The 14,308-nt window shown below is 48.4% G+C and overlaps 7 protein-coding genes across 7 annotated transcripts; 4 read left to right on the forward strand and 3 right to left on the reverse strand.

Annotated features, from left to right (window-relative positions):
• Positions 1-2,047: 2,047 nt before the first annotated feature.
• On the forward strand, positions 2,048-3,505 carry COCVIDRAFT_28091 (hypothetical protein; the record flags this gene model as incomplete). Its single annotated transcript, XM_014699431.1, has 5 exons — positions 2,048-2,779; positions 2,851-2,920; positions 2,979-3,054; positions 3,133-3,365; positions 3,414-3,505. 5 exons carry the CDS (start codon positions 2,048-2,050, stop codon positions 3,503-3,505), a joined length of 1,203 nt encoding a protein of 400 aa, XP_014554917.1.
• A 308-nt stretch (positions 3,506-3,813) lies between these two features.
• Positions 3,814-5,218, reverse strand: COCVIDRAFT_28092 (hypothetical protein; the record flags this gene model as incomplete). Its single annotated transcript, XM_014699432.1, has 5 exons — positions 3,814-4,270; positions 4,331-4,497; positions 4,547-4,626; positions 4,679-4,906; positions 4,960-5,218. 5 exons carry the CDS (start codon positions 5,216-5,218, stop codon positions 3,814-3,816), a joined length of 1,191 nt encoding a protein of 396 aa, XP_014554918.1.
• Positions 5,219-6,813: 1,595 nt separating this feature from the next.
• COCVIDRAFT_103810 (hypothetical protein) lies at positions 6,814-8,348 on the forward strand (the record flags this gene model as incomplete). The annotated part of the gene is made up of 2 exons (XM_014699433.1): positions 6,814-8,064; positions 8,118-8,348. The coding sequence occupies 2 exons, from the start codon at positions 6,814-6,816 to the stop codon at positions 8,346-8,348; spliced, it is 1,482 nt and encodes a 493-aa protein (XP_014554919.1).
• A 116-nt stretch (positions 8,349-8,464) lies between these two features.
• On the reverse strand, positions 8,465-9,564 carry COCVIDRAFT_28094 (hypothetical protein; the record flags this gene model as incomplete). The annotated part of the gene is made up of 4 exons (XM_014699434.1): positions 8,465-8,515; positions 8,566-8,700; positions 8,753-8,854; positions 8,911-9,564. The coding sequence occupies 4 exons, from the start codon at positions 9,562-9,564 to the stop codon at positions 8,465-8,467; spliced, it is 942 nt and encodes a 313-aa protein (XP_014554920.1).
• A 411-nt stretch (positions 9,565-9,975) lies between these two features.
• COCVIDRAFT_103700 (hypothetical protein) lies at positions 9,976-11,106 on the forward strand (the record flags this gene model as incomplete). The annotated part of the gene is made up of 1 exon (XM_014699435.1): positions 9,976-11,106. The coding sequence occupies one exon, from the start codon at positions 9,976-9,978 to the stop codon at positions 11,104-11,106; it is 1,131 nt and encodes a 376-aa protein (XP_014554921.1).
• A 903-nt stretch (positions 11,107-12,009) lies between these two features.
• COCVIDRAFT_103677 (hypothetical protein) lies at positions 12,010-12,824 on the forward strand (the record flags this gene model as incomplete). Its single annotated transcript, XM_014699436.1, has 2 exons — positions 12,010-12,177; positions 12,282-12,824. The coding sequence occupies 2 exons, from the start codon at positions 12,010-12,012 to the stop codon at positions 12,822-12,824; spliced, it is 711 nt and encodes a 236-aa protein (XP_014554922.1).
• Positions 12,825-12,951: 127 nt separating this feature from the next.
• COCVIDRAFT_39260 (hypothetical protein) lies at positions 12,952-13,962 on the reverse strand (the record flags this gene model as incomplete). Its single annotated transcript, XM_014699437.1, has 2 exons — positions 12,952-13,537; positions 13,589-13,962. 2 exons carry the CDS (start codon positions 13,960-13,962, stop codon positions 12,952-12,954), a joined length of 960 nt encoding a protein of 319 aa, XP_014554923.1.
• Between the last annotated feature and the right edge of the window lie 346 nt (positions 13,963-14,308).

Raw genomic sequence — 14,308 nt, forward strand, 5'->3', positions numbered from 1 at the left:
GTACCTGATAAGGTCAGCTAGTGGATGTTAGTGTGTGCACATAACCTACCTTATCTGGGGCTTTGGAGTATCGATCCAAGTAACTCTCTAGATCGATCCCATTTTCTTTTATGTAGGAAGCACACTGCTTCATAGCATGTGGAAGATAGCCAACATCTTTGACGATCACTTGTGCCAATCTTTGATTCGCTGCTGTCGCCTTCATGCCACACCCTTCGAAGAATATGTCCACGCAATCGTCAACTGATGGCTCCGTAATCTCCAAGCACATTGTTTGACGCCCTGTGATAGAGACCATGGCGCCAGGGTGTTGAGAAGTAAGAATCACATGCCCTTCGGAAATTGAGGAGAGCAGATCGCGAATAGTGTCATACTCCAAATCACCGACGTTATCGATCAGGAGTAACCAATTCGTGTTCATCTTCAGCCATTGTCGCAAAGCATTCAGGTTGACAGCTGGGCTAGAGCCCACCCGTCCAGGGAGCTCCAAAATTTCAACTAGTTGATTTACGCTTTCCATAAGCTTCTCTTGACTGCCAGATGTGAGGAAGATGCTCGATGTATATTCTGAATGGAAGCGCTCCTCATATTTAAGCATCTAGTACGGGTTTAGCAAATGGCATCCCAATCTCAGGATCAGGCTTTCCTTTTACCAGCTGTGTCTTACCGATTCCTGTCATGCCGTAAAGACCGATCCTTCTGCGCTCAAAATGAACGGCAGATGTCAACTTATGGCGCATCCATTGCAATTCTTGATCCCTCCCTTTGAACTCAGCAGTCAATAGTCCCGGGACATTTGACCAGAACTTCGAATCTTGGCCCGGCGCACTAGTGTTGTGTTGACGCTTCATGTCAATCACTGCCTTTCGCGTTTCTACCAAAGCGGTAAGTAGTAGTTTTGATTTCAAAGGTGGGGCACCTACCTTCTACCCCAATAAAAATCATACTTATTGCTGTCCGCTCGAGATGCTTTGCTTGAACGTCGATAACAGCGATACACTGTTCAAGTTCATGCCGCCGGCTGCCTGATATCGTGTCCTGGACGAAAGATTCTGCTGACATCAGATCATCGTCAAACAGCTGGAATCCTTGCTTACTGTACGATGGTTCTACAGCATATCGATACGCGAGTATGCAGAAGTAGAGGTATCCTTCGTATATCCTGACAAGATGGAGGCACAAGGGATTGTTGGCTTTGTGCACGAGCGCGGAACCGATATGTTCGTAGGACGGCAAGCACTCAGCCAGTCGTTCTAGTGTATTGTTGATGAGTTCCGGAATTTCTTTTAGGTCTTGCACCACCTGGCGTGCGTCATCAGTGCATGCAACGATAGTCACATTGGCACATTACAGACAAACGACTGACCGTGAGAATGATTTTGAGGGCACCCCAGATCAAACAGGCAGGTTCTGCAACCTGCGCAAATGTGTCGAGCGCTGATTTGAACCGTTCTAATGGCGCAAACAACTGGTGAATAAGTTGGACAAATCTCTGGATAGTTGAGTGCTTATCCTTCTGCCCCGCACTTGCGATGTTAAGTGCATCCATAGCCCTCGATTTCGTGCATAGCGCATGAGCCACACAAAATTGAGAAAATTCATCCTGTGATATGGACGACCCTACTTTTCGTTGCAGTCGATCAATCGCCATGGCGTAAATATCTTGTGTCATTGTCCCGATCTGACTGGTCCCAGGAATTGTGGATGCGGGGGGACGCTTCATTGCACACTTGTTGGTAAAAAAGCAAAACACACCATATCTCGAAGACAGTCCGCGACGGATGAACCTGCCATGTTGACTGCTTTATCATTTCCAGCGGGGCGCTGTGGATGCACCATAGTTGACTGAGATATGCAGGTAAGACACGATTAGGGAGGATTCTCATGGAGGGGTGGGTGATATGCATCAGGCTGGAGAGCACGTCACGCCTGCACAGCTGGGCTGCGGACGGGATCACCTGCAACATCATTCAATGAGCCTCCTATTACATTCCATAGCCTTCACTGAACGCTGCACGGAAAGATTTGTTCGAGATAGATATTCAACATGACCTCTGGGTTAGTAGCCCCAGAAATCCTGCCTGGTTACGAGGCTAGCATGACTTTCCTAGATTCCGACCCTCAACTAGGTGCAAGCGAGCATGCATCTCTGCGTGGCATACGGCGCCCCTGGATGGATTATTGGCCGCCCTCTCCTGGTGATACCTTGCACGACTGGCTCAAGGCTGAATGTCCTGCAGTCCTGAGCTGGCGATGGAATCCAGATAAACCTTTCGACCGACCTTGGCAGAAGTGGTCACAGGAAGCCCGCAAATCGGGCAAATCACGACCTTCCATAGTGATGCCAGCACATACAGCCACTGCGGCTCCGTCTGAGGTGAACGAACTCGGCCTCATTCCAGATGAGATAGGTGACCGGAAAGTCGCAAAGGATGTCTCAGCACTGGATCAGCAGATCCAGGAGTGGGCACTGAGCACCGTAAAGCCAAAGGCTTTCAACTACTTGGCTCTGGATCGTCTTCACCAGACTGAAAAGCCTTATCATAGCCGACTTCCCTTCCTGGAAGGTCTTCCGCGTACAAACATCGTTGGCCAGTCATTTGACACTGTTCGAATTCACGACATTACAGGGGTCGAGGAGCATTTTGTTCTTGCAGTGTCTGGCTTTGAATTTTGTCAAATTCCCCCAGCGATACATACGTGGAATGAGCAGACGGTCCGTGACCAGTATCTGCCATCGATGGGGGCGTGGTTGAGGGAAAAGTTCAACAGCAAGAAGGTATACATATATACCTACAACGTCAGTCCCACAATCCTTTATCGTATGCAACCATTACTAAACAATCGAAGTTCCGAAGCCTTGATCCAGAAAGGAAGCCCTCTGAAGCTTGGATTCCACCTTTTACCCGTGCTCACTGTGGTATGTTTTGATGAGCTCTTCATGCACGAGAAGTACTAACTTACTTCTCATATTGCAGATGTCACACCCAAATCAGGCAAAAGCAGACTAAAACTTCATTTGCCCGGAGAAGCAGATGAGTTTCTGAAGGGACGGTACCGAATGATCGGGTAAGTGATCGTATGCACAATCCTACATCACTCTCCAACGCCCTCTAATGGTGTATCCAACAGTATGTGGCGCGCGCTGTCAGGTCCGTATCAGGACAATACTCTTGCAGTCTGCGACTCGCGTACTGTCGCGATCAAAGATCTAGTTCCCGCTGACATACTGTTTCCTCATTACTGTGACGAGGGCTACGAGGTCACTCATAACGTCAATCACCGATGGTTCTACAAGAGGAACATGGGGATCGATGATGTAATAGTTTTCAAACATTACGATAGCATTGATACAGAGGCTTCTTGTAGGTTTATCAGAGTTTATGTTGACGGAAGGCTGACGTAACAAATAGTCTGTCCGCACGCTGCCTTTGTCGACCACACCGTTCCGCCCAATACCCCTCCTCGTGCCAGTATTGAGTTGAGAGCTATTGTCATTGACTAGAGGTTGAAATTTACCATAGAACTATCGCTGTTTCAGTAGAGATGATCTGTCTTTAACCTCCGTCTAGTCTTTGAGCACAGGTGGATCGAAAACAGCACATTTAAATCAGAGACAATCAAAGTTGGTGTTGGTGAGTAGCAATCACAAAGTCCTGCAATAAATTAAAAATCCGTAGCTGTGAGATCATTTGAATGGGTATCATGAGTAGACATGCTATCGATATCAAAGGATATACTATGAGTCAGGAAATACGCACCAAACAGACTAGCCCATCATGAGGCTACAAGCCATATGAATGATCTACAGCATCAAAGTCTATCCGGCTCCATGGGCCATTCTGAATCCTCTGGAGTATCAGAAAGCCCAGCCCGAAAAATTTTGTTCCACTGGAGCTGCAGAGCGGGATGAGGCGGCGGTCCTGCCATGGATTCGTCTTTGAGCCAAAGTCTCAACATGTGTCGAGTTTTACCCTCGCCATCGTGAAACTCATCGCGGCCGTGTATGATCTTTCGGTTGTTGAAGAACAACATATCTCCTGTCTCGTAGTTGATACGGTGCAAGCTCTGGTGAGCTGCATAGTGTACGGCGTCTAGTGCGTCGTTTTGAAGCATGGTGATATTCGGGATCTCCAAGGACCTTGTCCCACGTGGAGAACGTATGAGTGCGCCTCGGCTGAAGGCCATCTCTGGTGCACCTTCGTGCATGAACATGATGGGACGACGGTAGTAGAGGCCGTTTCCATCCAGTCCTTTCTTGTCCGGTGGACTAGAACAAGTTAGCAGCAGACGATAAAGCCACTCGATTGGAAACAAAGATATTACATACCGGTCCATGGGCCAGTCATTCTTGAATAAAACAGTCAGCAGTTCAGGGTCATCACGAGCTAGCTGGTTGTATACAGATCCCACAGAGGCAAAAGTACCGTAGCCTCCAGTAGCTGTCGTTTCGAGAGCGTACATTGCCACCACATCGCCGCTGTCAGTGTGAAGTGGCTATGCACGTCAACAAAATGTCGCGTAACAGGAGATGGTTCGAACCCACAAGCGCGACGTTGCAATACGGCGCTGCACATCCGTTCAGACCGTTCAGCTTATCGATAGAAGCCAGGTCTTTGATGTGGGCTATCGTTGTTAACAGGTCGATTCTATGTGAAACGACTGGGATAACGCTCACTAACGACCTTGCCACCAGATTGTTTGCCAAATTCTTCGCAGAGGTGTGATGCGAGTCCAGCAAAGACACAGATATTTTCTCTACGGCTGAAGCTGACCGGACCAAGGCCACGAAGTAGCAACATACCAACTCCAGTGTGTAGCGTCTGTCGCCTCTCCGTTAATGCCTCTGCCAACAATGGTATGCTGAACGTCTTAGGCGAAACTTCACGTAACTTTCGACCGGATTCTCAAGACCATTAGCCCAAAGCCATATCAATGGTCCAAGAACTGGCGACAAACCCATGAACTTGGCACATGCATGCTTGATCTCTCCAAGGTGCGTCTCATTAAGTTGGAAAACATAATCAGTTGATTTGAGCGCAGAGCCGTCCCAAATAAGGACCGACTCAACCCTTGCGGGCAGGTCTCGTAGAAATGAACCGGCAAGGTTCTTGCAGGAATATTTGTTTCGTCGCAGAGCACGTCTCTCCCAGAATTGCGCAGTATCGTCAGGGTAGTAATGAGGCTGAAACTGGTGAGCTTGGGTGAATTCAGACATGTCGCTACTTCGCACACCCATAGTATCAGCGACCGACTGGTTTATACTCTATTGTCTGAGCCATCATCAGCTGGAGAATCGACGTGTCAAGCCCGTGACAATGCAGCTTCGTATCTTCCTGAGAACGCATCGATCTAGTTGTGAGGTGTGTAAGTAACACTGGTCCGGTGAAAGCTATGTTAGTGTCACAGCGGTAAATGCGGCAAGTGCGGGCTGCGGGCGCCACCTCAACACGATGATTCACTTTCTGACGCTATTCCGCTTTGGGAATCTCGTTCTCAAGCGGGCTAGCGTGGCTAGAACTGTACTTACACCCTGTCTGCAATCGTATTTAGTGCTACTAATAAGAACAAGGTAGCAAAGGAGCTTTGTGCTAACTAAAAGCATCCTGAGCGTTATTGAAGGTATTTTTTAGGTCTGCGATCTAGGTAACGACTTGAGTATTGTGAATGAAGGCTATGGTTGGCTTAATTCTCTTTGTTCCGTGGATTTGCGGATCCAAATAACGCTGACTGGCTGGACAGATTGCAGACATGGTTTATTATCTTTTCGCGTGGAGGGGGTGCGGGATCAACGGATGACCCCAACTCTGAGCTGAGGAGTGCGCCTCCAACTCTAAGGATGCCTGCATGCATATGTACACTACATAAGTACACTACTGCAACAAGATGTAAGTCTCTAGTGTACGGAAGCTACCCCACTTTTGCTCGGGCAGGCTTCAGAATTAAGAAAATACTCTCTATTATAGCTTAAGAGGCGATATATTCCTCGATCTTGAGTAAATTTTGATAAGCTGGAAGATTAACCACCCTGTATCGGGTCATTATTATTACCCCTTTTCAGCACAGCCACGGATGATAACCTTTGGCTCTCAACGTGTGACAATGCGAGAGCTAGGTATTTCATTGGCTTTTTGAACAAGCAAAAAGAGATCTCCATGCTTGGCCAGGTGATACCCATGCTTGGTCATACCGCTCTTCTCCCTCTTCTTCTTCTTCTTCTTCTTCTTCACAAGGCAGATTAGGGGCGCTGCTGATTACCTCTTTTCTTGTCCGCAGCTACACGAGGGCCCTCCCTCATAACCTCCATGAAGGCCAGCTACTGAAACAACACGATGCCGCGCAATAGCTCCTCTCTAGATCTTTTGGGCGATGAAGAACAAGAGGTTTTCCCATTAATTGGGCGGCGACGGGCCCGGAAAACTGGCTCACAATATCGCATCATGGTAATAATCGCGCCTGCATTTTTATTGTTGTTACTGGCCGCTTCTATGCTTACTCGAACCGAATCGCCAGCCCGAAATGTCCAGCATCGTCTAGCGTGCTCTACACACCGGGGGGATTGCGAAACAACAGCACCTTTCATATTTGATACAGTACATTCACTGCTTAAGCAGTGGCCAAATACATACGGACCCAACGGACACTCAATCGTAGCAGCAACGATACCAGTCAATATTCAACTTTATCACGCTAGGCCAGATGGAAAGCCTCCAAAAGTACCCACATTTTTTGCATTCGATGCGTACGTACGCGAGATCGCAACATGCAAACACTCTGCTTTGTCGGTAGCTGTGACTGATATACCACAGAGAGATGTCCCTCGGCATATACGCCGGTTCCGGAACACCGACCATATACACAATGACGACGACGAAACCATTGAAAGTACTCTATTTTGATGGACAGGCAGCCTCGTTGACATACTGGGGAACGCTTGATTCGCAGATGGCGCTGCTGCAAAACCAAGTTCCGGATAACGCTAGCGAGAGATTGGTTTTCGATGAAGACCGGAGGGCAAGGGAGCTTTGCGCCCTCCTAAAAAGCCTCGGTATCGATGGCATTGTTCGCATGAATGCTGGGTTTGAGGTCTTGATCTGCGACTATGTTGCTGTTGGTGTTCGTCAGGTGCATGCTAGCAATATCACAGTCCCGGGAAATGTGGAAAGAGAACATGATCCCAGCCTTCCGCGGGATCCGAATAGAGCACCCCCGCTAGGATATGGCAATGAATTTGCGCCACAGAATAGCTGGGAGTGGATCAGAAGTGGCACCTGGCATTACGGCACAGGAGAAGCTGCTGCTGATAGCAATAAAGAGACGCGTGTCTCACTTGATCTTTGTCGATTTATCACGTATTATGACCCATTCCTTCGCAGTCTTAGTGGCCATCATCACAGCCAGCAAGATGTCTTGTACCAGAATGGCTGGGGATTGCGCAGAGGTCATCGATTGTCAGCCATATCGGCGAACGATATCGGAACTGTGAAGTCCTGGTTGAAACAAATCGCTGCACCCAGCAAACAGGACTGTTCTGGCATCGACTGGCAAGCGCTCACCGAGAACGTCGTTAAGCAACATGGAACTCGCGCAAAAGAGATGTTGGCAATAGTGAGGCATGCCGCTAAGGACAATAACACTATGCAGGAAGCTCTGACCAAAATCCATGAGTTGTCACATGCAGTACTCTACACCTATCTGGAATATCCCACTGCGGTAGGCATCTCGCCTGCAGCTGCCAAAAAGCAGACAATATCAAGGTGCTCTGGAATTTACACTGATCATGTCGACAGCAATCGTCTCAGCGACTTTGAGGTAATTATCAGAGATTCAATTAAACTAGTGATGCATAAATTGTGTTCATGGGAGTTTGATCTCTTTGCACTGAGCGACCGGTACACCTCAGACTTATTCGACCCCAAACACGAACTTGTTGTTTCTTCCGGACTTGTGTCTGTAGCGAGCGTGAGAGCTGCCTTCGATTACATTCGAACAAGCACCGAGGAACTGATGGAGTGGATTGGCTGGAATGGCTGGCACGGATGTGACCACAAATGCGCATTTAACGTGAGTTATTGTGGTTCGTTATGGGGCGTATCAAAAATTGACCATTACGACAGGAACTCTGTTACATCCCTATGTGGCCTGTCATTTATGCACCAGGAAAACATCAAGGTGGAATTTACGCTGACGATTCCTATACGGAAGCTGAAATGGTTGAATTCTGGCGGCCAAAATGTATTAATAGAACGTTATTTGATATAGGAGGAGGACGTGCACGCGAACCATCCCACCAGCTCCCCGATGTACCGTCACACCTCCCAACATCCACACTAATAATCGACACTTAAATCGCATCGTGGGAAGATTCACGTTTTGGGATAATACACACTGGGGATGCCCTGGCTAGCGAGAATAGGATGATGGATGATATTTCATCCAAATATGTCTTCAGACTATTGACACTCTACAACATCGCCCGATGACTAGATGGTGGTAGAGAAACGAGGTGTAAGATCTATAATTATATCAGTGAATTAATGGGCTTTTAGTGGGCTTGGGTCGAACCTCGACACCGGCCGAAGCTAATCTATAACTCATCTTCTCGTCACAAGCTGCGTACATGACGATATCTTGGACGCGTGTTGTACCCAATGCCGGAAACTCGCGGACGTTGAAAGAGGCTAATGAGTCCATAGTATGCTGATATGACTATAAGTGGAACGTGGCCATCTGACAGAGGCATCAAACTCACCTGTGGTATTCTGCTTCCTATCAAAGGCCAGTCTGATCGATTGGAGTATGGCGGTGGCACACGGTCTGGCTCCGCTGATTTTGACATGTTTGAATCACACCACTATTGTACAGGTGTCAGTTAGTTATGTACAAACTTCTCGGCCAGTGCTTGCTTACTTCCACAAGCTGCTGTTCTTCGTCATAGTTGGAGGGAGTGGGAACCATGTAGCAATGGGACTCGTCAATTAGGATGTTTTGCTCCACTCTCGAAACATAGATCAGACATTCGAATGGCGTTGTCTCGGGCGATAGCTTAGGTTCCCAGTGACCAGTCTCACTGAAAACGCACCAGGCAAACGCAAAGTCTAGAGATTCCGTCCAATAAACGCCGGGGGTGCGAGAGAAGTAGCTCTGGGGCCGCGAAAAGTAGATCGAAGGCCCATATCTTGAGAAAGATTCTAATAAAGCTGGGCTTATTTCGTTCGCGCAGCCATGAAAGAGGTAGCGCTGTGTTGTGCTCAGAGTATTACCATCAAGACTGCTAGTAGCCTTGCGCACATCGAAGTAAGGCGCCAGGGTTGTACTGGTTCGGTTTTGGAATGACCAAAGATTAACTTTTCGGACCGGGATCTTTAGATGATGTTTGATGCAAGGAAGATTTTCTGGGGGCCTCAATTCCTTGATTCTTCGACGCGGGGGAGGACCAGGGAGCCAATAACGAGCGTCTGCATTAGTTTGAGGCGCCGCGCAGTGCTGAACGGTATCTGTACTAGTTGTTGGCAAGTGCGCAATATTGCCCTTAGATACAACGTTAAGGGATATCAGAGCCATCTCTGTAGTTGTGTGGATGAATAGCGCAGTTGCCGCGCTGTCTTTTCTCATAGCCTTACTTATATCCATCAGGCTGATGTGGCTGAGGTTGCAGGAGGTACCCCACGTCAAGGAAGGCAGACACGGCAATCAACCAGGCAAAATTGTTGTACCACGTCATTCATGCATTCTATGATCACATGCAAGCTCATGTACATTTAGAGGCGTCTGCGTGCCATCGTAACAGCCACTGCCCTTGCGAGGACCCATCCATTCGAAAGTTCGCTACTACCTCCTGACCAGACACTTATGCGTCTACTTTACCCGACGCTAATATCTGTACCAACAGCTCCCACTTTATCAGTCCTATTTGTGCATACATACAGTTTTTGGTCATTTGTACACATCACCAGCCTGCTCAAGACTAAAGAAATGGCGGCCGAAGAGTTTGTAGTCCTGGAAGGCACCCATTTCGAAGGGGGCGGCGGACTAATTCGGGATGTCCTATCCTTTTCCACCCTGCTCAATCGAGATGTGCAGATCAATTCTATACGCGCAAACAGACCAGGGATCGGTGGGCTACGTGTCGAACACACTATCGCCATTGATACTATGGCATACCTCACTGGAGCAGTCGTAGAAGGTAACGCGATTGCAAGCCGACAGCTTGTTTTCAAGCCGCACAAGAACCCCAAAGCAGAGGTTATCGAAGATGGAAAGTATCTAGATATCACTTTTGAGGGCTCAGCCGCAATTTTCATGATTGCCATGATACCATACATCCTTTTCTCACACCTGGGAGCTGCCGCCTACATCCAACCGATCATCCCGAAGGCTGGGATTGGGTTAACCATCAGAGCAGGGACGCTTTGTGTCAAAGCCCCATCTTACCACAATGTGGTAGAAGTCCTGCTACCTACTCTGAAGGCTATTGGGATTGGTGAGGATTTCATCAAGCTTGACACAAGTTACGAACAAGGATGGCATACCGACTATGTCAAGATCCCTGGACGTATAAAGCTCTGGGTCAAGCCACTCCAAGTCCCACTGAAGGCTTTCATCCTGGAGAAACGAGGGGAGGTAACAATTATTAGTATCATCGCCCACGCACCAGAAGACGAATACCAAGAGTTCAGTGCCACAGTAAAAAAAGAAATCGAAGAAGCTTTCCGTCAACGCAGTAGTAGTCCAAATGTCAAGCTTGATATACAGGTTCAAACGTTCCAATCCTCGGTTCCCGATCAATACCACCTTCTTTTGGTTGCAGAGACTGTAGATCCTAACGCGAGAATTGGATACGAAGAAGTGTTTCCGCAAAAGTCAGGTTTCCCCGAAAGGCTAGCACTTAATAAAGATAGACTATTCAAACACCTCGCACGAGTCTGCATTTGTGGTCTGGTCAAAGAGCTCATATCGGGTAATGCTGTGGATGAGAATATCGAGGATATGCTTGCGATCTACCAAAGCCTTGCGAACGGGTTTTCTTCTGTGGCTGCGCCCGGAAATGCAAGACTGGTTGCCGAAGATCCCAGGTTGAAGGTGCCTCTAGGTTTGTCCGGTTAGAAAATGTGCAAAGACCACAGACTAACTAGAAGATAGAGATGCCCAGCGACGACTATGATTTTGACACGAAAACTCTGCATCGAGAGACGGCTTATTGGGTTGCCAATAAAATGGCCGGTGTTACCTTCGTAGAGAAAGACGGTAGAAGAGGCTGCCATGGGGTTGCACTGGGAAATACACGCTAAAGGTAATATCCCCTCCATGTATCAGTATCCAGGATTTTCTAGACTAAATGCTTTGAAATCTAGCTTCTACTCGCTTTATCCCAAGTTTTACTTTCCGCGAATTTTGCACTATTATACAACATCTGACGCATACCCTGCATCTGTGTCTACTCTTGTAAGCAACTTGCATGGTCAATCCTAATAAAAGTAATGGGTAAATTACAGCGAACCCAACAATAGCATACAATACATTCAACATACTGGCGTCCTTCATACCGACACTAGCTGCAGCGCTAATCTCAACATCCTACCTATGCGGTGTGATAGCTGGCACAGCTTGACCGCAAGGTTGTCACGAAGCGTACATTCTGCATTAGCATGAGATAATTCCTCCTAGTGTCAATAATCAAAACCACTTCCAGCAAGATCTCTACGGGAGTTTTGTCTGTTAGAATTCAATGCCGTCATCATAACAAACATAACACGCCGTCACGGCTCGATCTCGGCATCAAAGATCTACACGCGGCACCAGAAATAGCCCACCCAGCTGAACCCTAACCAAACGCCTCCCCGTGCATCCCACCCAGCGGCCGAATCCCACGTGTAACTAAACCCACCACCTACACTCATTTATTCCCCCATCGCACAAACTGTAGATTGTTTTTTTTTTACTTTGAACCCGTGTCTACCGCCCGAGAAACAGCACTCTTGCTCTCACTACCCGCCCGGCCCGCCCGCCATGGCGACGCGTAAAGACCGCGTGAAACCCACGCCGTACCCCTTCCTCTGGTTCCACCTTCCGCGAAGCGCACAACTAGTCTCGTCGCTCGTGGTAGCGGGTATTATATCGTATTTCTTGCGCGAACTATCGCGGGATGGGTATACGTTGCCCTGGACGTTTATCTTGGTACGATTATCCCAGAATGTTGATTTGATTGAACCCTTTTGGGCATCATTGCCTGGTGCGACGGAGGGATATAGAAAAGAGATCGATGGCTAATTCGGGAATAGCTTATGGTGGTATCAGTCCTGACTATTGTCGCTCTTGCATCGACTATTGTGCTGCATTTATACCACGGTCTTAATCCGGGTTTGAATATCGCCGTCAACGGTTCACTCGGGGTGCTGTGGATTGTGTCGTTCGGGCTGCTGGCGAGATGGACTTCCGGCACGGTAGCGGGTGTCTGTGATACTTCGCATTGGGACTCTGATACAGGAGTGAACATATGTAGGCAGTACAAGGCGCTGTTTAGCTTCGCGCTGCTGGGTTTGCTCGCAACGCTGCTGGCGGTGGCTGTAGATGTTAAGGTGCTGAAGGGAGCAAGGACGAGAGGCGTCTTTCAGCCGGTAGATGGAATGGCGGGTGAGAGGAAGGGAGCTCTGGATAACTCGCAGGACCCGGAAGCCAATCCTAATCCGATCGCTGCGCGGACAAGGCAGGTTAGAGGTGGCGAGGGGTATGCGTTACCAGAAGAGCAGTTTGAGTATGATGATTTAGAGTATCATGGAGCAGCAGGGGAGATTCGACGGAGGAGCTTGGAACGTAGAACATGAGGTATGGCAAATCCAATTCATTAATGTTGTTACATACAAAACGCCGTATTCTCAAGTACTGATACACTGATCTTTTGCAAACGCCGCCCAATGTTGGCATTATGCCGGGTATCATAGTAGAAGAAGATTAGAAGATGTCGTCCATGTTCGCCTCCTTCCCACTCATGGCAGCCGCTGCTGCATGTTCGGTGCCGACATCTGCATCCATAGACATGGACGGAGCATCCCTTGCTGCGATCTCATCCTCAATAAAGACCCCGAAGCCTCCAAAGGCTTCGCGCAACGCGCGGTCGCAGTAGTCCTGCAGACTGTGTCCTCCAACAAGATGTGCCGAGTCTTTCTTCATACGCGCATACCAGTCGACATCGTAATTGTCTTGAAGTACGTAGTACTGAGGAGCAATATTGTATCCTCCCCATGGATCGAAAGGCGGCTCCTTTGGTGGCGGAACATATTTCTTGAGTCCATGGAACATGAGATCAGCGCCATCATCCTTCTGGCCGGTACCTTTGGCACCACCATTCTTCCCAGCGTCACGCTTTGTAGTAGCGGCATTCGAATCTGCCTTTTGGAGTGCTTCGAACCGGTGAAGTTTGTTCCACGTCGCATCCACGTCAATGTTGAGGATAAGGTTCCAGGTCATTTCTTCGACCTGCTCTAGGTAATCGTTGTAATCTCTCAACGTCTCGAAATCGTCTTCTGTTTTGTTCATACTGGTCTGCTGTTAGCCCAACACCAATATGTGCACGGCAAACTTCACTTGCATCTTCATAACCTTCTTTCGCAGATCCACCTCCCTTTCCACCTTCAAATCTTCAAAGGTTGCCCTTCGAAAGTTCCTATATGCCAATGTCTTTGCGCATCCCGCCACAGGACATATGTTGTTTCCTTTGTTGCCTCCAAACAGACGTTCGACACAGGTATCGCACATGGAATGATAGCACGTAGGGTTGATTTTGAATTGCATGTTCGGGTCAAGGTAACCCGACGCCTTGCAGACGGGGCATACGCCTGAGAGAGCATCAGCGAGAGGTTCGCGCGGCGCATGCAGCAAAGATAGGTTATATAGAGATTTAGAAAGGGCAAACGCACCGCTATCCTGCTTCGACGCGCCTGTTGCGCGTCCGGATCTCGACATGGCGGAGGTGAGGCGAAGGTGATGTGAAGCTTTGCAGGCGAGTAACTTGTCTTGGGCTGATTACTCAGCAGTAGGATTTCGCTTATTGCTCTGTTAGACCGACAGCATGGCTTGCTTTCCCAATACGAGTGAACAAAATAATGCGATGGCGAGCTTTTGTGAATAATTACATACGAAGTTGGTTGTAGCATTGTAAGACGCCAGTGCTCTGGATGCGCGCGCATGGTCCCCCTGCGGGGCGAGCTAACTGCCAAGCTCGGCCATTTTCTGCAGACAAATTCCGCCAACTTTTTTCTTTCCCTTCTTCTTCCTCCTTCACCTCGTCTACTCTAGGACAACACCGACA

This window comes from Bipolaris victoriae (assembly GCF_000527765.1).
Source record: "Bipolaris victoriae FI3 unplaced genomic scaffold scaffold_62, whole genome shotgun sequence".
NCBI classification, from domain to species: domain Eukaryota; kingdom Fungi; phylum Ascomycota; class Dothideomycetes; order Pleosporales; family Pleosporaceae; genus Bipolaris; species Bipolaris victoriae.